This window comes from Colobus angolensis, unplaced genomic scaffold, assembly GCF_000951035.1.
Source record: "Colobus angolensis palliatus isolate OR3802 unplaced genomic scaffold, Cang.pa_1.0 Scaffold256, whole genome shotgun sequence".
NCBI lineage: Eukaryota > Metazoa > Chordata > Mammalia > Primates > Cercopithecidae > Colobus > Colobus angolensis.
The window spans coordinates 2,724,873-2,749,745 of NW_012115777.1; the positions used below are offsets into that span (position 1 = coordinate 2,724,873).

At 35.5% G+C, this 24,873-nt stretch overlaps 1 protein-coding gene across 1 annotated transcript in view; it reads left to right on the forward strand.

Annotated features, from left to right (window-relative positions):
* OTOGL (otogelin-like) overlaps positions 1-24,873 on the forward strand; it is a 165,195-nt gene that overhangs the window by 89,576 nt on the left and 50,746 nt on the right. Inside the window, exons 27-36 of the mRNA XM_011946963.1 lie at positions 2,470-2,619; positions 5,119-5,238; positions 7,935-8,051; positions 11,144-11,300; positions 11,966-11,992; positions 16,213-16,380; positions 18,050-18,328; positions 21,171-21,288; positions 23,849-23,928; positions 24,227-24,295. Of these exons, the coding sequence (XP_011802353.1) occupies positions 2,470-2,619; positions 5,119-5,238; positions 7,935-8,051; positions 11,144-11,300; positions 11,966-11,992; positions 16,213-16,380; positions 18,050-18,328; positions 21,171-21,288; positions 23,849-23,928; positions 24,227-24,295 (1,285 nt within the window). The remainder of the gene's footprint in view (positions 1-2,469; positions 2,620-5,118; positions 5,239-7,934; positions 8,052-11,143; positions 11,301-11,965; positions 11,993-16,212; positions 16,381-18,049; positions 18,329-21,170; positions 21,289-23,848; positions 23,929-24,226; positions 24,296-24,873) is intronic.

The following is a 24,873-nucleotide window of genomic DNA, read 5'->3' on the forward strand; positions in this document are numbered from 1 at the left end:
TTTTTTTTTTTTTTTTTAAATTATCATTTAATGCCATGCTCACTCAAGCATAGGGATAGTCCTGGGGTGAGTGCACACCACATACCCTGTCAGTGCTGACGGCCTTCCTTGCCTCATAACTCCAACTTGGCATTTGGGTATGCATGCCTAAGTCCAACTCATCCTGCCTCTGTGTTGCAAGTAGAGCGTAGCAGTGGTCTCTGGGTGGCTGCAGAGAAGCAGGCATCTGAGAATCAATCCCAGGGAGGTTGGACAGACAGCAGGAGATGTGAGCCAAGGCTTCAAGGCCCAGACACATGATTTTTCGTCTCACTGAACTTCACTGACAAAACATGGATTCACACGTAAAATCAGAATTTCAAGATGGCAGTTACAGAGCATTAAATCCCAAGTGGTGGCCCACATCTGAGCAAGGGACTGTCCTTGCTCAGAAGAGCATTGCACTGTCTAAATGCCTACCAATCCGGCTCTTGGGGATGAAATTTCTAGTGGGGCAATCAGGGGAGGCCTCACAGAGGAGGGAGCACATGGGTCACAACTGATGGGAATGAGGCCATTAACGCTAAGATCTGGAGAACAGAGTTCGTAGCAGGAGGAACACCAAAAGCACAGGACCTGAGATGGGTAGAAGCTTAGGTAAATTTGAAGAACAGAAAGACAGCCAGCATAGCTGAAGCTTAGTCAGTGAGGGTGGGGATTGGGAAGTGGAAGGAAATGAGATCAGAGAGAGCCAGTCAACAACACATATGGTTATATACAATATATACTCTTATATACAATATATTGTGCACTTATTTTAAGTATGACCTTGGTCTAGGAGACTGAAAACTCCTTATGAATGTGACTAAATTTATTTCATTTTCCCTTTGAAATATTTATTAAAAAATCTACTGTAGTATAGTATTTTCAAAGTATGCTTTTGTTATTACTTGAAGGAGAAAAGTAACCAAAGAATTTCATATCTCCTTCACAATTTTTATTTTGCTTCTGGCTAAATTTGTCTTACTTACTTTGATGTTAACTGTGCATTTTTGAAGTGTTATATGAGTTAATTTCGAGGTCAGATTCAAATCAATATAGCCATGTGTTGCCCTTGCTTAATAAAGAATATTGTATATTCCTACTTTACAATAAAAGTTCTCTAACATTTCCCGATATGTTCCATCTCTCATTTCTCTCTGCTTTATCCTTTCTACTGCATAAATTATTTTCTTTTAATATACAACTGTGGTCTGATACTTCCTTGTTTGAAAGCTTTTATTGACTACATTTTGCACATGTGATAATTACTCTGGATAACTTGGTTGCAAAGGTCTCAGGCTATGATCCATCATGTAATTCATGCTCTAGCCTTTTGGTACTCTCCTTGGTTCTGAATAAATCTTTGAGACTTTCTTGTCCGTAAGTCTTGATTCAAGCCATTTCTTTTGTTTGGAAGGATTTCTTCTCCATTCTCATTCTCAACCCCCTATACCTTGCTGTGCATATCCTCTTGCAGATCAGTTCACACCCACCCCTTGCAAGAAGCCTTCTGGAATCCCTTTAATGGTAATTCACCCCTTCCCACCCTGCTACACACATACAATAGTTCCTCCTTGTCCATGAGGGTTAGGTCCCAAGCCCTCCAATGGGTGCCTGAAACCGTAGATAGTAGCAGACCCAATTGCCAGCAATCAGAACACGTTTCTGTTCATGCCTTTTACCCACAAATTTAATGCCTTTTCCATCTTAACTAAGCACTTACCATGCACTGTGGCTGTCAGTTTTGCAGTTTAATGTGCAGCAGCAAAACTGGCTGAATTTCTTTTCCCTTCTTCACAATTTCACAGATAGAAGATTCATTCTTACCGTAGATCTTAGCAACTGCAGCATACAATTTTTTTTCTTTCTTGTTAAGTTGAGAACTTTCTCCTTTTCACTTAAAGGAAGTACTTCACAGCTTCTTTTTACCTGAATTGGGAAGGCAATGTCTCCTACCAAACTTAGTGATTCTGATTTTCAATACATTTTTAATGAAGTCAGTAGACTATTTGCATGCTATCATCAGCCTCAGAAACATGAGCAGGACCAAATTTCTCTCTTTTGCAGGCAAGGCCATACCTTTTTTAGTTCTGTCATATTTATTCATCACAGATGTAAAATTTCTGATTTGGCGGGGATATCACCTAATGTCTTCTGTGTCCATTCCCTTGTTTTGCTCTTCCCCACATGTAACTGAAATATCTTTTCCCTTTGTCCATTTATCCATGTGGGGTCCATCTGCTAGTTTGTGTCTGGTAATCAATATTTATGTATTTATGTATTTTGTGTGATTGTTTTGTCTTTTCTTACAGAATTCAGAAAAGGCATGACCAAGCAACAATATTAGTACATAGATAGTTGTTGGTAAATATTAACTAAGCTAATTTGATATATTTTGGTTAGAGAACCTAGTACTCACTTTATTTCTTCTCTTTTCTTTTTTTTAAGAAACGATCAGGTTTTTTCCTGGAAAACAAACCTACCTACCAGCTTTGGAAGGCTGGTTACTATATTGTAGTATACTTTCCAGAGAAAGATATCACTATTCTTTGGGATAGGAAGACAACTATTCATATCAAAGTTGGGCCACAGTGGAAGGTAGGTCAACCTAAGCTCCTAATGAGATGTAATGAATAAAATCACATTTAGTTTTTGATGTTTGATGAAAATAAAATAATTAATGTTTTCCTTTAAGAACTAGGTTATATTTTCAGAATTACTAACTCATACCCTTGTGAAGAAGAACTTTACCAACTATGTACACTGTTTGTGTACAGTTCTTTTTGACTTTAACCTTGTAGTATCCAGTTTTCCAAGATTACTTAAGCCAGCTTTCTTCTCTTCTTCTTCAGCTTAACTACGTGATTTTTTCATAATGCAATTAGATTTAGTTCTTACAGTCTGTGTTCCATGTTTTCCTCCACATTCTGGATTTTTTTTTTTTTTAAGTTTACATGCAGTAAAATTATTTTTAAAATGTAAAAAAAAGTTACTCTTATTGTATCCAGGTCTATGGATTTTGACAAATGCCTTGTATTAGTTCATTATAAAGAACAACCTGACACTGGGTAATTTATAAAGAAAAGAGGTTTAATTGACTCATAGTTCTGCATGGCTGGGAAGGCCTCAGGGAACTTACAATCATTGTGGAAGGCAAAGGGGAAGCAACCACCTTCTTCAAAAGGTGGCCTGAAAGACAGAAAGAGTGAGGGGGAAATGCTACACTTTTAAACCATCAGGTCTCATGAGAACTCCCTCACTATCACAAGAACAGCTTGGGAGAAACCACCGCCATGATTCAATCACCTCTCAGCAGGTCCTTCCCTCAACATATGGGGATTGTAATTCGAGATGAGATTTGGCTGGGGACACAGAGGCAAACCATATTATGCCTGGAGCCTTGTATCTGTCACAACGTTTCTACGTAGAACATACCTGTCAACCTCCAAATATACTTCTTGTTGCTTCTCTATTGTCAACCCCAACATTTGTCTCCTAACCTCAGACAACCACTGATTATATTTTCCACTGCAATAGTTTTGCCTTTCTCAGATATCATATACATAGAATTGTACAATCTGTAGTCTTTTGGATCTGGCTTTTTTGACTTGGCAAAGTATATTTAAGATTCATATAAATTGTTATGTGAATTCTATACTGTTGAGTAGTATTCTCTTGTGTGGATGTACCACACAATTTATTTATCCATTCATGGTTGAATATCCAATCTGAGTTGTTTATAATTTTTGTCAATTTATATTTTAAATTATTTTATATACTATTCCTTGCTAAATATTTTTATTAAATATTGTTAAGTAGTTTACTATTTAAAATATTTCAAATTTGATTAAATATTTTGAATATTTATTTGAATATTTTGAATTCATATTTTAAAGTTGCTTGCAAAAATATTGATGTATTTTTTTAAAATCTAGTTTACCTGAAATTGAGACTGAGACTCATGGATATAATTTTTGTCAAATTAAAGAAAATTGGAATAGCAACAATATCTTCTCAAAAATACAGAAAAGATACATTTTTTAAAAAGATTTTAATATGTTGTAAAATGTGATTGTATATTGAAGTTACAGTCTTTCAGTCTTAAGGAGGATAAAGCCCAAAGATCTATTCCTAGGTTTGTTGGCATCTTGAATTTCTTTGATGAACCGAAATAACCTTCAGTCATTGCTGTTTTTCTTCAACAAATATTCACTGCCATTATTCATCCAATATCCTTGTTTCCAATAAGAATAACAATACATTTTACTACTAGATGAAGGAGGAAAACTTGCAGTGATTTTCTAAAAGCAGTAGAACTACTCCTTAAAACCTTGAATTTAAAGATGCTGAATGCTGTCTTCAATATTGAAGAATAGAATCCATCCCTTAATGGTGAAGTAGGCTGCCTGTGTCTCTGGCAAAGCAGACAACAACCATAGAATTACATCTGCCATAGCCACTTATTACCATGAGACCTCTGTTTTTTGAAATTACATCTGTTCAAAGACAGTGGCCATTACTAACAGTAATTATCCTAAAGCTGAGGCATCAGGAAGGGGGCTGTGGAAAAACAAATGATTAACTTGTATGTAGGCAAATCAGGTAGGCAATATGATATATTTCAACAAGCAGGGAATATATCTGCCATTCTTCATCCTATATCCTTGTTTCCACCAAGGATGAGAATATATGTAATTATGAATTTTATATATATATATATATATACACACACACACATTAATTCTGTATATACACACATGTACATTTGCATACACATACACTCTCATATGTACTGTCTTGTTTGAATTATACTTTTCCAAGTTATTTATGTCATTAGTTGTATTAATGCCAAGACACTGGTAAGTGTGGATAAATAGCACTTGAAATCGGGTAAAATATTCTTTCAAATTTAAAATAATCACTAAATATAATTAAATTGGAATGAGAAAATCCACTTCTTCAAGTTAATTTTTTAAAATGATTGCTGTGAAAATTCTTAAATGTATATTTGAAATATCTCAAAAGTTTTAATGAACATGAGTCTTTAAATGTTAAAGTGAATATAGAATATTTCCTGGTGATTTTCTCTTACTTTAGAACAAGCTATCAGGATTGTGTGGAAACTTTGACAAATGCACTTCAAATGACATGACCACATCTAATAACTTGGAAGTGAGAAATGCTCAGGTATTTGGAGATAGTTGGGCATTAGGACAGGTAAGTTACATAAATGTATTTTAGAAGTCAACAGAAATTTTTAAGAATATTTTTTCACTAGAACATTTTATTCTTATTTAGGTAATATTATTTTACATACTATTTTCATAGTAATTTATAGCTGATAAATGTTCATATTTATCTTCTCATGCAATTTTTCTGATTACCTTATATAAAGGATGTTTTCTCCTTATTATAGATGAAGAAATTGAGGCTCAGGGAGGTTAAATGACTTGTCTAATATTATATGGCTAGAAAGTAGCAGAGGTGACATTCAAATTCATCTCTTCTCTCTCATGTTTTCCTCACCATAGCAAAATGCCTTATCAATGTATCTGCATTTTGAAGGATGATGGAACTTTTGCCAGGTCAAAGCAATAAATAAATGAAGACAGAATTTCTTAACAGCCATGTTACTGTATTACGTGAAATAAAGGGGGATGTGTGTGTATGTGTGTGGGTGGGTGGATTGTGGTCAACTACCTTTGGCGGCAGTTGGATAAATTAATTTTTACATATTTCTCTTTCAAAGGGTTTCTTGAGGCATTATAAGCCTATAAAGGAGGGACATGTTTGAAGGATTTTCCAAACTTACTGACATAATCTATATTTTTATTTATTAGTTCTCAAGGAAGTAGTGTTATATGAAACACATTTTGAAAAATTCTGAACTCAGAAAACAGTGTCAAATTGGAAATTGGTTCTATTCTTTCTTCTACTTTCTTTTTTAGCCTGTTGTTCTTTTTAACTGATAGGGGTGTTGGAAACCACAATTTCCTGATTGGTTGCCATTTGGTTAGTTACTCCTCTACTCTGCCTAGTTTATTAATATGTCTAAATCTCTTTAAAGAATAAAGAGGGGATGGGGTAGAATATTTATTCCAGTCAGTAATATTTGAGTGTGGTCTAAGCTTAAGAGTACAAAAATGTACTTTTTAATACCTAAAATATCTACTATACTGAGAGAGACAAAATCCTTTTAACTGTGGCTATCTTATATCTTGTTACCTTTAGAAGTTTTTGAAAAAAATTGTTTTACATTTTTGTATCTGCAAATGAATTAAGAAGTAACTATTTGTAATGGTACTTAAATATTAGAAGTAGTCAAATAATTTTAAACCCCCTCAAAATAAGTTTTTTTATTCACACCTGATAGATAAAGCTAAAACCCAGGTCATTTTAAAAAAATCACTATTTTTATTTAGCAGTTAATATTTTCCATTACATACAGACACATAATATGGATAAATCAGTCTCTGCCTTTAAGGAATTTAGAGTCTAGAGGTGGAACATTTAGAGGTTAAAAAATTAACAGTCAGAACATAGTAAAGTAGGTGCTTTGATAGAAGTGCACACAAAATGGGGATTGTGATGGTACAAGAAAGGTTTCTGGAGAAGGTACCCTGGAGGTGAATCTTATAAGATTTATAGGAGCCAAGAAAGTGAAATGTATCGGAAAGAATTTAACAGGGAAAGGAGGGAGCAGCCACCTAGAAGGTGTCAAGAGGCTGGACAGAGTATGGTGCACAAAGTGAATTTCAACAAGTTAATTTTGGTTGTGGTGTAGGCTGAAGTGCAAAGTATAGATCTGTAAGATACAAGGGCCAAGAGGCTCTTATAATCCAGCTAGAAATATTAAGTCAGTAGACATTTAGAAAACTGTACAAATTTGGGAAACATTAATGATAAAAATCATCAGCATCTGCTGAAAGACTGTATTAGGAAGGATGAATTTTGAGGTTTCAAGAAGGTCTCCTACTTTCCTGGCTTCCTGGGTGGATGCTGGTGTTCCTCCCTGAGGCAGGGCAAAGACGAGGAAATGAATGTGGATAGTCGGGGAAGGACAATGGTATAGAGGTAGGGATGGTTAGGACCTGCTGAGAGAGAAATGACAGAGATATTTAGGTGGAAATGTTCAGTTCTGAAATTCAGGAAGGAGATGTGGGATGGACATAGGGATTGGCAGTTACTAGTATATTCAGAGCGTTAAAGCCAGGACACATGTACCAAATGAGGAAAATAGAGATTTGAGAATTAAGCTTTGCAAAGAAAGCAGGGAGAAAGAGATTAGGGAACAGCAGCCAATGTAGCAAGAGGAAATCCAGCAGAAAATTGTGTCACCAAAACCAAATGAGGAGAGACATTTAAGAAGGTAAAGTTTTAAATAGAATCAAAAGCAGCAAAAGTCAAGCAAAATGGAAGACTGAAAAATTGCCTTTATATTTAGCAATAAAGAGGTCATGGATGACCTTTTTCAGGGCAGTTTCAGGGAAGTGGATTAGGAGAAAAAGAGGCCAAGTTGCTGTATGTATGGGAATTGAGTCTGCAGAGATTTGAGTACATATAACCTCTCAGATGATTTGTGACAGAAATAAAGAAGATGAAAATGAAAGAAACAGGTCATGCTCATGTAATTTTTTAAGTCATGCAAATGCTATGTTTAAGATAATTTAAAAATCATTTATCACCACTCTATCTCTAATATTGCCATGATTTTAATATTCTTTTTAGTTGCTTTTGAAAATAATATATGCAATTAACATTGAATTGGATGTGAGCAGATGCTTTACGCAAATCCTATCTAAAAGGATGAGAATATATTAGGTGCAATTGTAGTGAGTGAAGTCGGATAGGTTACTCTGCTTGAGAAATTATCCCTTGAAAAACTTATTTTCTCTCTTATATTTTTTCAACAGTGTGAAAATCCAGATGAAACCATTAAACCCTGTGAGGCATATCAAAACAAATTTCCTTATGCCAAGAAAGAATGCTCCATTTTGTACAGCGATGTTTTTGTTTCTTGTCGCAATGTGGTAAATGAATACTTTAATGAACTCTCAAGTTTAAAGATGTTCTACTCTGTCTATAATACTGAGGTGAACATGACACATATCTGGGTGACCCACTGGCTTTTTAGATGTACCACCTAACTATTGTTAGGGGGACTTATGTGTTAGTTTTTCTGTACAACTGGCACATTTAGTTGATTTACTTTCTCCCTTACTCCATCTGATTTAACAGTGTACCTTTGTGCATATTTGTAATAATTTGTTCTAGTTTATGAAACATTATTTACATACATCATTTTATGATTAACAGCATAAATGTTTACTTTTCTTTAGAGAACATTGTCAAATGTTCTCACCTCAAAGTATGGTTTAAAAGTATTGCTTGTAGCACATTTGAAATGGTTTTAGAAGCACATCCCAAGATGGAATGTAACTTATATAGAAATTTCACTTTCAAAACTCCTTCCTAGCATGATTATTTTAGGTCCCAATAGAAGTTTAAGCAATACTTCAATGTATTGGTAAAAATTAGGTAATATAATATTTCTGCTGCATACAAAGCTATGTTAGTGGTCTTGAGGGAAGTCACTTTTATGACTGTTTGACTTGTGAGCTAAGATGGTTGTTTTTCTCTTGGAATGCCATTCTATTTCAAAGAACAAATGATATGTGGTTATTCAGACAGTCAGACAGGGATATTTATCAGATATTTTCCTTCCTTCCTTCCTTCCTTCCTTCCTTCCTTCTTTTTCTGATGGAGTCTTGCCCTGTCATCCAGGCTGGAGTGCAGTGGCATGATCTCGGCTCACTATAACCTCTGCCTCCTCAGTTCAAGCAATTCTCCTGCCTCAGCCTCCTGAGTAGCTGGGATTATAGACGTGTGCCACCATGCTCGGCTAATTTTTGTGTTTTTAGTAGAGGCGAGGTCTCATCATGTTGGCCAGGCTGGTCTGGAACTCCTGACCTCAGATGATCTGCCCACCTCTGCCTCCCAAAAGGCTGGGATTACAGGCATGAGCCATTGCACCTGGCAGATATTTTCTTGAAATGTGTGAAATGAGTCTGTGGCTTTAAGGAAACACCTGATGGTGTCTGTTGTCTTTGATAAAATTTACTTTCAAGGGAAAATTAGAGTTTTGTAAAAGTTAGATCCACCCCTGCGAGCTTATAAGGTTTTTGATACTTAATGAGTTTTTTGACGATCTAGATGATGATATTAACAAACATGACTTGTAGCTATTGTATATAATCAAATGTGTCAGCATTTTGAAGATATGCACGGGTCCATAAATTTTCCACATGACCAATGCATGATGTTACAAAATCATGCAGAAGTAAAAGATCCATTCAAAGGGCAAAATATAAAAACAATTTTAATATAGCAAAGTATAAAGTTTGTTGATATGGTTTTAGATTTCACATCACAACGGCCTTTTTGAAAATGATATTTTTTTGAGTTCTGATATAGTGTCAAAGAATATCACAATTACCTGAAAAAGATATTAAACTACTCCTTCGTTTCCAACTAAATATATGTGTGGAACCGAATTTTCTTTATCTACTTCAACACAAACCCAAACAAGACAAAAACATTATGATAGACCAGATGAAGAAGCAGATATGAGAATCCAGCTGTGTGCTATTAACCCACACATTAAAGAGATTTGCAAAAATGTAAAACAGTGCACTCTTTTCACTATTTCTTGGCATGTATAAGCGTTTTTCACTAAAACCATGTTATTCATGTAAACATATAATGTCTATTGTTATTTTTAAATGTCTCATTTTTAATGTCTAATAGAGTAAATATTGGTAGATATAATCCCATAAACAAAATCTCTTTGGGGATCTCAGTGATTTTTTTAAGAGTGTAAAGGGATTCTGAGACAGGAAAGTTTGAGGGCTGCCGTATTAGAGCCACATAGGTAGACTAGAGTCTTGTTTATAGAAAGGGTTGCTTTTGAGACTTTTCATAGTTTCCAAGGATCACACCTGCTTGACAAGAAATATTTTGTCAAGTCTGGAGTCCTGAACCACAGAGCCTGCTGGTTCTTTTTCACTTGAAAAGAAAAGTTAACCCATGAACTGACCTAAAAAATAAAATACAGCTCAGTGACAGCAAACCATGCTTCTTTTTCTTTTCTTTTTTTTTTTTTTTTTTGAGATGGTGTGGCCAGGGACTTGATGTCGGCTCATTATAACCTCCACCTTTTGGGTTCAAGCGGTTCTCCTGCCTCAGTCTCCCACAGCTGGGAATAGAGGCACGTGCCACCATGCTCAGCTAATTTTTGTATTTTTAATAGAGACAGGGTTTTGCCATGTTGGCCAGGGTTGTCTGGACCTCCTGATCTCAAGTAATTCACCTGCCTCGGTCTCCTAAAGTGCAGGGATTACTGGCATGCGCTACAGCTCCCAGCCCCTTGCGTTTTTTTTTTGTTTGTTTGTTTGTTTGTTTGTTTTTGTTTTGAGACAGTGTCTCGCTCTGTCACTCAGGCTGGAGTGCAATAGTGCAATGGCGCAATCTCGGCTCACTGCAACCTCCGCCTCCCGGGTTCAACGGATTCTCCTGCCTCAGCCTCCTGAATCTCTTGCTCCTTTTTTAATGCATTGTCAATATATTAAATTTTGTCAGCTACTTAAATATAATGCAAATAAAATAAATAAGTAAATAGAATAAGTTGTTTTTAAAGATTGCTATTACCATTAATAGCCATTAGATGTTGCATAAGCGGGGGCAAAAAAGAAAGGAAAAAAGGAAGAAAGATATAAAATTATATAAGATTACAATTGGAAGCAGAAGATGCCCTTATTTTAACGCCATGTGATTATGTCAGTAATGAAAGAAGCTTCCAAAAATTAATCTGTTATATTGTCGTTGAAGTTTTATGTATTTATTAATCTTATTATTTCTTTTACTAGTTATTTGATGTGACATTTTCCTAATACATTTTTTTCTCCTTTGGGCAATAAAGAAGTTTGAAGTAAAGAGAACTCTCTAGGTGGCAGTGTTAAGCTGATAATATCAAACTTTGAAAACACATAATCTTTTAGAGGGTTGACTTTAAATCATAATCAGTGTCTATTAAAATTAAGTAATCTTTCACCTCATGTTTCAGATTGATGTTACTTCTTTTGCCAAAAATTGCCATGAGGATACATGTAACTGTAATCTTGGTGGGGACTGTGAGTGTCTGTGCACTAGCATAGCTGCATATGCATACAAGTGTTGTCAGGAAGGAATATCAATTCATTGGAGATCATCTACTGTTTGTTGTGAGTACCCTACTTAGAACATCACTATGTAGAGAACTGATAAATAAATACATATTAATTGTTGATTTACCTTAGAAATAATGCCAGGAAACTCATGGAAATGGAATTAAATTAAAATGATGAAATTTTATATTCCTTTGACAATCATAAATTATAGAATACCAAAAGGACTTATATAAAGAAATTGTGAGATAATATTTTGTTCTATGTTTGATTGCTGTCATTGCACCATTTGAAATATAAATTATTTAAATACCATCCTTAGAGAAATTGTTTATGACTTTCTTTTATGCCTATGAAGTTTCATTGTTCTGATGATAAACGTATTTTTAAAAAATCACCTTGAATTTGCTTCCAGATTTGACTCTTTAAACTTTTAATTTACTTGTGTAGGTGGTAAGACATCTGAACAAACTTACAATTTGAACACTTTCAGTTGATATTTCTAAATTGGCAGATATATTTTCCTACTTTAAAACAATTATATAAAATTTAATTACAGCACATCACTTAAAGAATGTTCTTTGCTCAGAAAAAGTTCCTAAATAATACCATTCTATATTCTTTCACATAGTTATTGATAAATATGTGGCCATATCTTGCCCACATTCAGGTAAGTGATTGGCTTCTTACATAGTTTAATATTTATTCTTTTTTTCTTTTAGCGCTTGATTGTGAATACTACAATGTAGGTATGTGACATTCAAATTAAAAATATCACTATAGTATTCTATTAGGTGTATTTTCAGATTAAAAGTTTTTGAACAACTTATTCTGTGAACAAATTATAAATAGTTCACAACTATATAACTCCATAAATCTTTTAGGTTTTAAAATTTTCAAAAATTTCTAAGTATTTGTGTTAAGATTTATTTCCTGAAAACTAAAATAGTGTGTAAATTAAGTTCTCAGAATTTAGGAGGCCCTCAGTACAGTTTTGGAATAACATGAATGAATGGATGGGTGAAGTTAGTTAATTTTTTAGATAAAAAGGATGAAAGATCTATAACAAATGCATACCTTTACCATTATGTATAAATGTAAACATTGTTCAAATGTTTTTTACAATTTTATCTGATTTTTAAATTGACAAATATAATTGTATATATTTATGGGGTACAATGTAGTGTTTTGATACATGCACACATTGTGGAATGATCAAATCAGGCTAATTAGCATATCCATCACCTCCAATATTTACCATTTTTTTGTGGTGAGAACATTTGAAATTTTTTCTTTTAGCTCTTCATTCCTTAAAAACCAAGAAATTCTATCATTTGCAACAACATGGATGAACCTAGAGAACATTATGCTAAGTGAAATAAGTCAGGCACAGTGAGACAAATACCACATGATTTTACTTATTTGCAAAATCCAAAAAAGTTGAATTTTTAGAAGTAGAGAATGGAATCGTGGTTACTGGAGGCTAGTGGTGGGGAAGTGGACCGGGAAAGGGCAGATGTTGGTCAAAGGGCACAACATTTCAGCTAGATGGGAGGAATAAGTTCTGGTATCGATTACACAGCGTGGTGACTACAGTCACATTTTTCTTACGTTGTGGAAATCAAAGAAACAAAGTATAAATGCAGTGACATAAGAAATAATGTAAGGAATTTAATTTGCCATCATTGCAGGCAAAAATCATTCTTTACACATTACCAGAATGAGAACTTATTGATACAATAATAATGAAAATCTCCTGGTCTCAGAAAACATCCAGATTTGCAATAAGAAATCTGAGAGGTGCTGCTGTCTAAAACTAAGGTATAGATGTAAGAAGAGACAGAGAATTGTGTTTTTAGTGAAAATACTTGAAGATAGCAGAATTGGAGTCTTTTTGCAAAACTATTTAATGAGGAAGGCACAGGCCTCAAAACCTAATTCAAACAAGTAAAGTGATCTAGGGAAGTATCCATTTTGTCAGTAACTGGGCAAACTCTGGATCCATGATGGATGTGTCAGTTAGAATAATAGTTACAGGAAATCTGGGCCAAGCAACCAATCTGAGGCACTTCAGGTGGCTTATTGGAGAAATTTGTCAGCTAGATAATTTTAGAGAAATCGAGATAATGAATTAAAAAGAAAATTGGCATTTTTGATTTTAGTTGTATTTGTTACATTTATAGAAGTTTGATAGAGGAGGTAAATTCAACATTAAAAAAAATCTGTGGTAGTTAAAGAAAATCTAACTAAAAATATGTCCTGTTCAAGAGTGTGAAGAGACTGCCATACACGTGCATGCACACACACACATACACACACACAAACACTCCACATCAATCTTTGGATTCCATAATTAAAATGTGATTTATTGCCTATTATCAATAACAGAAGCTTTTGTTGTGTTAACTGCTTTCTCTAGATCATATAATTTAAACTTCAAAATATGTTATTATTTTATTTTATTATCAGCATTTTGCTATTATCAACACTTTCAGAGGAAATTGAAGCAGAGAGAGATTAAATAGCTTTGCCAAATTCACTTAGCCAAAATGTGGCAAACTGGGATTTGTAAACAATTTGCTTCAGGGCCAGTGAGCATGACGTCCATGCTACATGGCCTACTGTATGGTTAATACATCCTAGTGTAGGGATGATCACCGCACATTGTCATCACAGCTTCTACATCATGTACACAGACAACACTCTGAGAAAATGCTCCAATAACTTCCTCACTCAAAGATTCCTGTCTCACCCAGTTCTGTTATGACAGTCTCCATCTGTGCCTTTGTATTTTCTGGCATTTCTTCTGCAGACTTGTGGACCCAGAAGCAGAATTTTCCGTGCGTATTGAATCTCTTTACCTCTTGCTACTTGCTACATTTTGCTCTCTGTTAACAAGTCTGCAGTACCTCCAGTGATGATTCATTCTTCTAATGTGTTACAGAATCCTTCAAACCTGTTCTTCTAGTTTCATTTGTAATACTGTATTGATAATATCAGAGCATGAACATGGGGCATTTGGCCTTTGTGAGACACTGATTGGCTCAGTGGAGTGGCAGGTGAATAAATTTCCTATGATCAGAGTAATAGGGAAAGGCATCAATGTGCCAAGGGGAGTTAGAATTTGTAAAAGCAATGCAACAGTGATAGACGTTGAAGGGGAATATAAAATTGTGATGATTGTGGAAAGTGATAATAAATAGAAAATGATTTTAAATGGTTATTCTTAATTTGTTTCATCCCAAATGAATTTCACAGCCCTTGTAAATTTACCTAGTCCTTTTTGGGCATTTATAGCTGGCATATTTCTCCCTTTCTTTATTTGTTACATCCCAGACACTATGTTATTAAGATACTTATAGTATTTAAAGCACATACATAAATAAATAATTGTGATTCTGTAGGAAGAATTCTAAAAAGTAGTAGAAGAATTCAAAGGTTATTGCTGAGATTATTTCAATAATTCTTAGCACAATGATTCTATATAATATCTTTGTGTTCATTTATACGATTTTTACTAAAAATGTAAAGCTTGCATTTGAAATGCTATTTCTGTAGGTGAGGGAGAACTTCAATTTCCTACTAAAAATTGTTATATGATTTTTAAGTTCAGAGTAATTTTATTAGATAGGATATGCTTATTTCTGTTTTTAAAGAATCACTGCAGGAAATGATTGCTTTCAGTAGATGGTGGAATTGTACTTCTCCCTGCCGAAAATTAATGATAAGATCAATGACTTTTGTCTCCCAGTTGCTGGCGAAAATAGTTCAGAATCAAGCTAACAATTAACTAAGAGTCAATTCAAAAGCTTTAGGTTTTTATACAAACATTTCTCAGATGGCAATTGTCGCTTCAGGTTGCTGTATTAAGGGGCATGTGCAGCAGGGGAGAGATTTTGTTTTGCTCTCCTTCTCCTTTCTCATTCTTATGTTGAATATTCATAAGGGTGCTTCAAGTCCTCAAGTTGTAATTGTATACACATCTTCTCCATTTTGAATTGTATCTCATTACAATTCACTTATCTTATTATTTGTATATTATTCACATATTTGTGCAAATCTACATATTTATACTTTGAAGTATATTTGCATCTTGGAGGTTTGTGTCACTTTCCTCTTGTCCATGCTAGAAAGTTAGCCATTACCAGGTAGAGACTATTGCTGTAATTTTCTTTGGTCCTCATGTATTTTGGCTCATGGGGAAACACTGCATTTGTAACATTTGTAACTGTGGTGGTGAGTCTCCTGCAGGCAGGTTAAGAAAAATTGTCCACTGTTTCTGCTCAGCTCCATCTTGATGTGGGGGCAAAGCTGTTTCAGGTTTCTATCTCTATACAGGATACCAAAGTCCCTAGTGAAGCTCTTTTCCTCATCATTTAGAAGGGTCCCCAGCTGCTCAATGTGTCCCAGATGATGGGTCAGTGAGGAGAGTACACTTGAAAATAGTGTATCCTCTCAGTCTTTTTGTTCTTCTCCTGCTCCTTACGGTGGAAATTTTGGTTCTCCTTCCCCTTTCCTAATTGGAAGACTTCTCATCCCTCCAATGCAATTATCCTTTCCCCTTTATTTAGGCCTGGTCTTAAGTCCTTAAGGGAAAGAAAGTCTTGCCTTTACATTCTTTGAATCTTTTTTCTCCTTCTTCAGCATGAGCTGAGTTAAATTGGCTTTGAGATAAAAATGAGAGAAGAGGGAAAGTAAAATACACCGAGAGCAGTAAGGTTACACTTTTATGAAACAACCGATCACGTGTATATCAACATTTTACATAACCCACAATACAAACATATACATATACATCATTAGGTATATAAATCATTATTTTTGAAGAGTTTAGTTATTTTATTAGTGATACCTTTCTAATTGCTCAATATTTTTAAGTATTTTGTTATTAAAATATTTCTTTGAAATGACAGATTGAAATTTTAAAAATCTGTGCCAATTTATAATTCTCATATTTGTACTTAACTAGGACTTGGAGAAGGACCATATATGCTGGCAAGCTATGGGCAGAGTGGCCTTGTTCTGGGGGTCAATATGACCAGCAGAAGCGTTTTCTCTTTGCCAAGAAGCAGTGTTCATACCAATTTATTTTTTTATTTTATGATCACTCCAGGCCTTTTCAAAGAGAAGGTATCATGTAAGTATAATTGAAAATAAGAGTTTAGCTTTGCATTTACATTTTAAAATTTAGCCACTCAGTAAATATTAATTGAGAATCTAATATGTTTATGGCATTTTTAAAAAGTGCTCTAAGGGATATGAAATAAAAAATGACATTGGCACAAGAGCCAGCTTTCTCTTTTGTATACAAAATCATTTCTTTGTTTATTTATTGGCATATATATGTTAGAATGACAATTGTTTGAGTTTTTGGTGTTAAATAAAATATAGCTAAAATTTTCTTAGTATTAGTCACAGAACTTAGTTTGATGTTTTTGAAAAACCATCCACTGATTCTTAACATTTGAAAGGTTTTAATGCCCCCAAAAGTAAAAGTAAATTGTGAATTGATACCAAAGAAGTTCTATATGAAGAACATAAATCAAAGTGTAGACAGTTATTGTAACAGTCTGTTATTCTATTATCCTTAACTGCCTTGTCTGTCCTGGTTCCTGGACATGTCCTCAGTGCCCTGAACCTAGTCCTACTTTTACTGGTTTGCACCTGCAGGTCTTTACTGATTGTATCCACCTGGCACCTGTTCTGATTGGTGGTAGTTTCCCTTCTGATCCAGTGACGTTCAGTCTACTTGGAACCATGCATGACATGTTGTATCAGCTTAGGAATCTATTTGTTGGATGAATCATCAGACTTAACTTTCACTTGTTCTGAGAATGCTCACAATTCTCCAGTTAGAATAAATTATTTCTTTCCTGTAAAAAGAACTCTTTTAGTTCTGAAAACACCTATCACCATCAAGTTCTAAATTATGTTCGTTACATTTTTTTCTCATATAAAAATTTATTTTATTATTCTTGGCATCTTAAATTTTACAACATGATAAACGCCTTTGAAACCATATTGAATTTGAGAGAACTCTTCATTTTACGATTTGTAATAACTAATGGTTTTACTAGAAAAAATCCAAATGATGTTTATTTAAGAAAACCAACCTAAAATCATCTCAATTTAAAAACTTTTATTTCATGAGTTTTACAAATATAAGGTAAATGTTCAAAGCTCTAGCTAAAAAAAGGTGATAATTCTTCAATGCTTTGTAAAGCCCAATTGCCCATTAGCCATTTGATCATCTTTTGGGAAACTGACAATAATGTTGGATAAATAGTCCCTTTTCAGTGCAGTAAAATCTCTCTCAAGAACATTTGCTCATTAAAAGAGCCCAGTGATACTGAAATGCAGTTACATCCCTAAATTGATCTATTTCTCTATTCTCTTTTCTATCATCCAATTTAGCCGTTTGTAGATTTTGTACATTTGTAAATGTTAAAGCTTGCAAACACAAATGTATGTCCAATTAATCATTCAATTTCTTGTATAAAATTGTACAGTCTGGAGTCCTCATTGACATTTATTTTTTCCCCGAAGGACAAATTATTTAAAAGATAGAAGTTACCAAAGACTGATTTTTTTTTTCTTTTTAGTGATATCACTATTATTCACTGAATTTAAAGTACTACATTTTTTCCTCTTTCAGGCATCTCCTAATTTATTCTGAAATCTTAGTGATCGGCACTATGTTTGGCAATTGTGCCGTAGTATTTTGTTTACTTTATAAGTACATTTTGTGATACCAATGTTGATGATCTTCCTTCTTCTGAGAATCTACACTGCTCTATGTTTTACAGCATTGGCACTTGTTTCCTTGGAATCTGCTGAAAGGCCAAACTACTTTCTCTATGTCCATGACAGTGATACTCTTAGCTTGGAGCTGTGGGAGGCAAATTCAGCCTTTCATCGGAGAGCAACATTTTTCCACCATCAGGGCCTCTGGATTCCTGGTTACAGTGCATTTGAATTATACAGCAAGAAAGGCTTTTTCATCATATTCACAGGTGCTAGTGTCAAAGCATCAAAATATGATGATTCTGAAGAATTTAAACATTCAAGTAGCTTCAGCGTAGAAGGTATGTTTCCTGAGATCTCCAAAAAGAGAACAAATAGGTAATTTATATTAAGCAGAATATTTATGTCTTTAATTTAAAAACCATTCTTACTGTATATAAGCAGATAGTTTTATGACCTTAAGTAAGTTTCTTAACCTCTATACCCCCTAGTTTACTCAACTGTAAAATTGGAGAAATAATAAAACCCACTTCATAGGGTTATTGTGAGTGTTTAAGTTGATGTACATCGCTTAGAACAATCCTAAATAACCTGATTTATTATTATTACCCCAATTATTACTACCAGTGCTGTCTGGACATTGGAATCAGGGCCCACTCATGTGGCATAGTTGTCTAAAGTCTGTATCTACTTTTTCTTTCCTAGAAGGCAAATTCTTATTGATCTGATTCTTAGTGATAAGGACAATATGTTTATCTCTGTCAGTTGGATGCAGGGTATCTGTTTCCATTGACCTCTAGAAGATTTATCTAGTTCAGCAGAAGCCTAATCTTACTTCTAGAGAGCCTTTGAGGTCTATAGCTATTGAATTTTCTGAAGCGAGCTTCACTTCTTTATGCAATCTTAAAAGTCATGCTTTATTTTCAAAATCCAGGAGGTTGATATCTATCTTGAGTCTCCCCAAGAAATTGTTTCATCCTTGTGAGCCTTCCTAAAGCAGTTCAAGAGAGCAGTTAATTTGCCTTTTCTGTTGAGGGTATATTTCTGCAAGCCCTTCTAATAATGGATATTAAAAAGTACAAATTGAGCTTCAAAATTTTACCTATCGAATACAGTTCCTGTATGCAAAGGTTCCTAAGTCTGGCAGGAGGTTTTGTGCAAACCCAGATTCCAGAATTCTGCAAGGGTTCTTACTCTGGCAACCAGCTCAGAACAAAGCAAAAGAAGTTCTAATATATCTACCATTTGCATTATTAGGTGTGGTGCCATACATTCTTTAGTGTGGTGACATACTCAGAAAACAAGTCAGGCAAAGGAATTTTACTACTTACAGATAGGCGGCAAGAATCAGCAGAAGCCTAGGATTCATGGTGAGCTAGTCCTCTAGGCTCAGAAAAGCCCAGGGTGAACTGAATCTTGTCTGCACATGCTCCATGTTGCACTGCAGTTGAGGGACCCTGAAAGCACTCTGCTCTGGATTTGATACTTCAGGTGCAACTGGAATCACTGAGCACACACTTTGCAGGACTTCCTGTTGGGAATGGCAACAGATCCTGGATTGTTTCAGAAGATTCCTCCTTACCTCAGGATAACTCTCAGAACATTTTGCAGTTGTTTTGAGAACTGCAAGTGGGAGAGAGAAAGCAAGGAGAACCAAGGGGAGAGCTGTCCTCCTGCACTGTGCTCTTGAGAAAAGGACCCACTGACACATCTCTATAGCATTCCATAGAGTGGATGTGATTTGCTTACTTCAATTTACATACATTTGACCTTTCCAGGCCTCTCTTTCCCCTCTGCTCTAGAAATCTGTGCTCTTAGAACCAGACCTAGTAGTCCTATTTGAGGCTTAGAGAACTGTGGCACATGGCATCATCAGAATATCAGAAGTTGATCTTTGTGGGCTTCTGAAACCTAGGAAACTCCAGGAGCCTATTGTAGTCTTGGAACCAGTCCTCTTTCAGGAAGCATGGGACCAGTAACTCAAGTTCAGCAATTACTTAAGTCTTTAGATGCATAGATGCTTTCCAAAAAGACTTATTTTCCTTGCTGTAATTTGGAGTTGAATTCTGTATCCAGAGTCCAAGAAACATACCTGCCTCCTGAATTTTCTTTCTTAAGAGGTTCTCTTGTTCAGAGATATCTTTGAACTGCTACAAAATGACTTCTCTATGCTGTGGGAAGGGGAGAGTATTAGCAGACCTTGCAGGAGAAAAACTTCAAGCAAGGGAGGTTTTAGAACTGTATGCATGTATTTTTCAAATCCACCCATGTAATTTGCATTCAAAAAATACTTATCTAGTACAAGGCAATGTGCTAAGTTTTGTGAGAAAAACAACAGAATATTCTTCCTAGATTTGAGTTCATGAAATGTGTTTGGTGTTGTCATTTTTCTAGTTGTTTGAACTTGCCAAGTTTCTTGGCTGCTGTGAGGCTCAATTTCCTCATTTATAAACTAGAAATAATATCTACTTAATAGGGTTTTTGCAGGATAAAATAGAATAATGGACGGACCATTACTTTGCAAAAAATAAAATTCTAAACAAGTGTTTGGTATTATTATGATGTGAAGACAGATGAAAACCCACTACATATATATATAGAAAAAGAATGCTTTGAATTTTCCTCAGTCTCCTCCAACCCCTTGCTTTTTTAAATCTTTGGAAGATAGGTGTACATCTAGATATTGAATCTGAACATGTAATGCTTTGATCACCAATAAATTACAGTGTTTTTTTCTTCAGTTCTGTCTTTCCTGTAGCATTGTGGTCAAAGAAGGGTCAAATCCTAGGAGGGTTCACATAAGAAATTGTTAGTTTTTGGCCAGGTGCAGTGGTTCACACCTGTAATCCCAGCATTTTGGGAGGCCAAGGCAGGTGGATCACCTGAGGTCAGGAATTCGAGACCAGCCTGGTCAATATGGTGAAACCCCATTCTATTAAAAATATAAAAATTAACTGGGAATGGTGGCGTGTGCCTGTAGTCCCAGCTACTTGGGAGGCTGAGGTACGAGAATCACTTGAACCTAGGAGGCAGAGGTTGTGGGGAGCCAAGATAGTGCCACTGCACTCAGGCCTGGAGGACAGAGCAAGACTCTGTCTCAAAAAGAAAAGAAAAGAAAAGAAATTGTTAGTTTTCAAGCTATGTATTAAATATGCACACAATCTAAACTTTATTTTTTCCCAGAAATCCAGACAGCAGTGCCTTACAGGAGGATGTGTGAATGGAGATATGAACCTTGTGCTACACCCTGTTTTAAAACCTGTAGTGACCCTGAAGCAGTAGCATGCAAATTTCTTCCACCGTAAGTAATGTTTATCAATAAGTGATCAAAGTCCAGCCTTAGCAAATTCTGTTTTCAGTTAATTTTTTCAAGATTTAAAAACAGCCATTCTGAAGTTGTATATGCTATTAATTTCACTTAAATCAAGAAGTAGTTATTGAACATCTACTATGTGGTAGGCAATCGTCTTGCTGCTGGGGAGATAATACTGAACAAAATAGACAAGTATTTGCCCTCATGAAGCTTACATATTGTTGGATTGAGCAGAAAATAACCAAACAAAAATGTAAATATATAATGCAACATATTGTTATGGTGGATATGTGTTACAGAGAAAAATAAAGGAGGGTGAGGGAGACAGAGAGCATAAGGCTTGTGTGTGTGTGTGTGTGTTTGCTAATTAATATTGGTGGTCAGGGAAGAGCACCCTGACAAGGTGACATCTGGCCAGAGATCTAAATGTAGTGAAGGGGCTGGCCAGGTGGATATTTGTGGAAGAGTCTCTAATTTGAGAACAGTGCAAAGGTCTTGTAGTGGGAATGTGTTTGGTGTGTTTGAGGATCAGCAAGGAGGTAATAAGTTAGAACAAAGTGAGCAAAATGGAGGGAAGTGGGAGATGAGACCAGATGATAATAGTAGTGGGCAAATCATATAAGGCTTTATACCTGTTGTAAGGACTTTGCCTTTTACTGTAAGGTAGAAGACATGGCTGTTAATGGATTTTTGAAAAGTATTGTACAAGGATGGCTGTGGTTTTGACTTGCATCAAAAAATAATTGGTTGCATAAAAATTGATTTTGACTCAAATAAACAATAACTAACTAGATTTTGTCTTTCAGTGATTCAGTAACTTTCATTTTTCTTTTTTCTTCCACTTCACAAAGTTTAGAGGAGACTAAGAATATCATATGCTAGTTAAAAGTTTTATTACTCAACTTCATTTTATGAAATAAACAGTTATATAAGCTAAGCTGTTTATGTTTTAAAAAAATCAATTGTGAAGGAGGTATCCAGGAGATGGCTAAATGTGTTTCATTAAACATCATTAAGACAGAAGTTAACTTTTTTTGTCTTTAAAAAGCGTTGCCTGGATTTGCCTCCAAGAACAAGGGTCTTCTGAGCAGCATTTACCTTTAGTGTCAAGTTAGTTTGTTTCCATCTGGAATGAAACGAGGCCTTCAATACTTTTAGTTCAAATTATTTACAGACGAGGCAATGGAAATGTTTTTAAAATATTTAAATATATTAGTTAAAACTGCTAGTATATTCTAGAGGCAGACGAGCAAGCCTTTTTATAGCAGTATCTGCATGAATTCTCTGTAGTATGTATTAATATAATAATTAGAGTTGGTTGCACCTGAAGGATTATATTTTTTTCCTTTGATTTAGAATAAATTGAACTCTGAGCCTTAATTGGACATAGGAAAATGCCCTCTCAGTCATTATTTTGTCTCCATTCCTTTAGCAGAAAAGCATTCTCATGTTCCTTCCTGTCTTTGGCCCACAACATGGCCTTTTGAAATTTGAGACTCTTCCTTGGCTTCTGTGCTCCAAACAAGGACTGGGGATTCTTACCAAGGCCAGATATCCGAGGGCTTGAAATAGAATCTCTTCAGGCTCTTATACAACCATGTCCTTCCAGAGCACTGCCCCAGATTTGGGCACAGGTCCTAATATTCTTGAAAACTATAGCTTCTGCTCCTTCCTCTCCCTGTTCTCAAAAGAACTACAACCATGTTCATCCCTTCCACCTAGAGATCACTAATATCTTTTCAGTGAGTTTAGGATTAATAACAGGCAGGGAGACCACTGAAGATGCTGTATTTGTTCTACAAACACCGTCAAGGCAAGGATAGTGTCAAAGAACATGCCAATCTGCTTGGACGTGAGGGGAGTATAAGAGTGGAAAGCAACAGTGTAATCAATACAGGTTGAAATCTCAATAAACTGGCAAGGTGCCAGGGTTTATGCCTGTAATCCCAGCACTTTGGGAGGCTGAGGCAGGCTCATTGCTTGAGCCCGGGAATTCACGATCAGCCTGGGCAACATGACGAAACCACATCTCTACAAAAAAATAGAAAAAATTAGCCAGGCATGGTGACACATGCCTGTAGTCCCAGCCACTCAGGAGGCTGAGGTGGGAAGATCACCTGGGCCCAGGAGGATGAGGCTGCAGTGAACCAAGGTCACGTCACTAACTGCAGCCTGGGTGACAGAGTGAGACCCTGTCACAAACAGCAACAACAACAACACTGTAATAAATTATTCTTCCACATTTCCACTGACTCATGGAACATGGCCTTAGTGTGCCCCAGATATAAGTGTATGGTTCTAATATTCTGTGTTCAAGTTCTGCCTTAATCTTAATGCTATTCTCTTATCATCCTCTAGCTTGTGATTTTATAAAATGAAATATAATGGGTTGGTAGCAGATGGAGCAGTTCTTAGTGCTTGACAAGGGTATATAGAAGCATTTTAGGAAGAATACATCTTAGTTACATATGTTAAATATAGTCCTTTTTTTTTTGTTTTGGTATTTCAAACTTTTTTTCACTTTGATTTACTCTTTTTCCATGTAAAGGGTTGAAGGATGCTTGCCCTACTGCCCTAAAAATATGATCCTTGATGAGGTCACCCTCAAGTGTGTTTATCCAGGAGACTGTAAGTGTGAACCTTGCTTAATTTACTCTGAAAAATGATACGCTTGCATAGTTTTTCTCTGAGGCAAGTGGTTGTAAACAAGTTTTAGACAGACAACTCTCATAAGATTATTCTTCAATGTCTCTTACATAGTTTTTTTTCTAATTACTTTTTACATCATGTAGATCTTCCACTAACATCTCTCCTGCTTTCTCTTTTCCAAAACATTTTCCTTGATGCTAAAGAGCACTGTATGAAATATGTGGGTCTCATTTTAAGCAAATACAGTTTTAAAAAGAGCATCTTTGTTTCTTTGTAGGTATACCTGTGATTCCCACAGAAGCAACATTAATGCCACCAGCTAAGCCAACTGTGCCCATGTTTACAGGTATTGTTACAATTTTAGACAACAAAAGTAGCACTATGTAATTTAAGTGTTGGCACACTTATCACAGCTGCTATTGTTAATACTATTCTATGGGCTAGGAAACCCAGCAGCCACTTTTGCTTCATTAAGCTTATCCATTCGCTCAGCAAGCCATGTTTTCTAGAACTTCTGCCCTCAAAAGATTCTTCTGCCTGAGCCCCCCAAGTGCTGGGATTACAGGAATGAGTCACACCACACTGGGCTGCGTGCCTCATTTTCTGAATGGTTTCTGCATTTGGTCCACCTCATTTATTTCAGTTTGTGTAGATTCCTTGGACTTCCCTCATATCTAAAAACCTAAATTCTACTCTTAGGTTTCATTAAATCCCACCTAGATTTTCACAGTGATTAAATTGGCTCTAATGAAACATAGACACAAATCAGGGTTTTCTTTACTGCGTCCATTTCCATGTTTGCGTTCTGTCTCAGGCTCTGGAGGAGGCATTCTGGGTTCGTAACCTTGCTTTCCTCCCGCACTGTGAAACTTGCCTCAGGGAAGGATTTAATAAATCCACTCACAGCGAGGCTCGACAAACGTA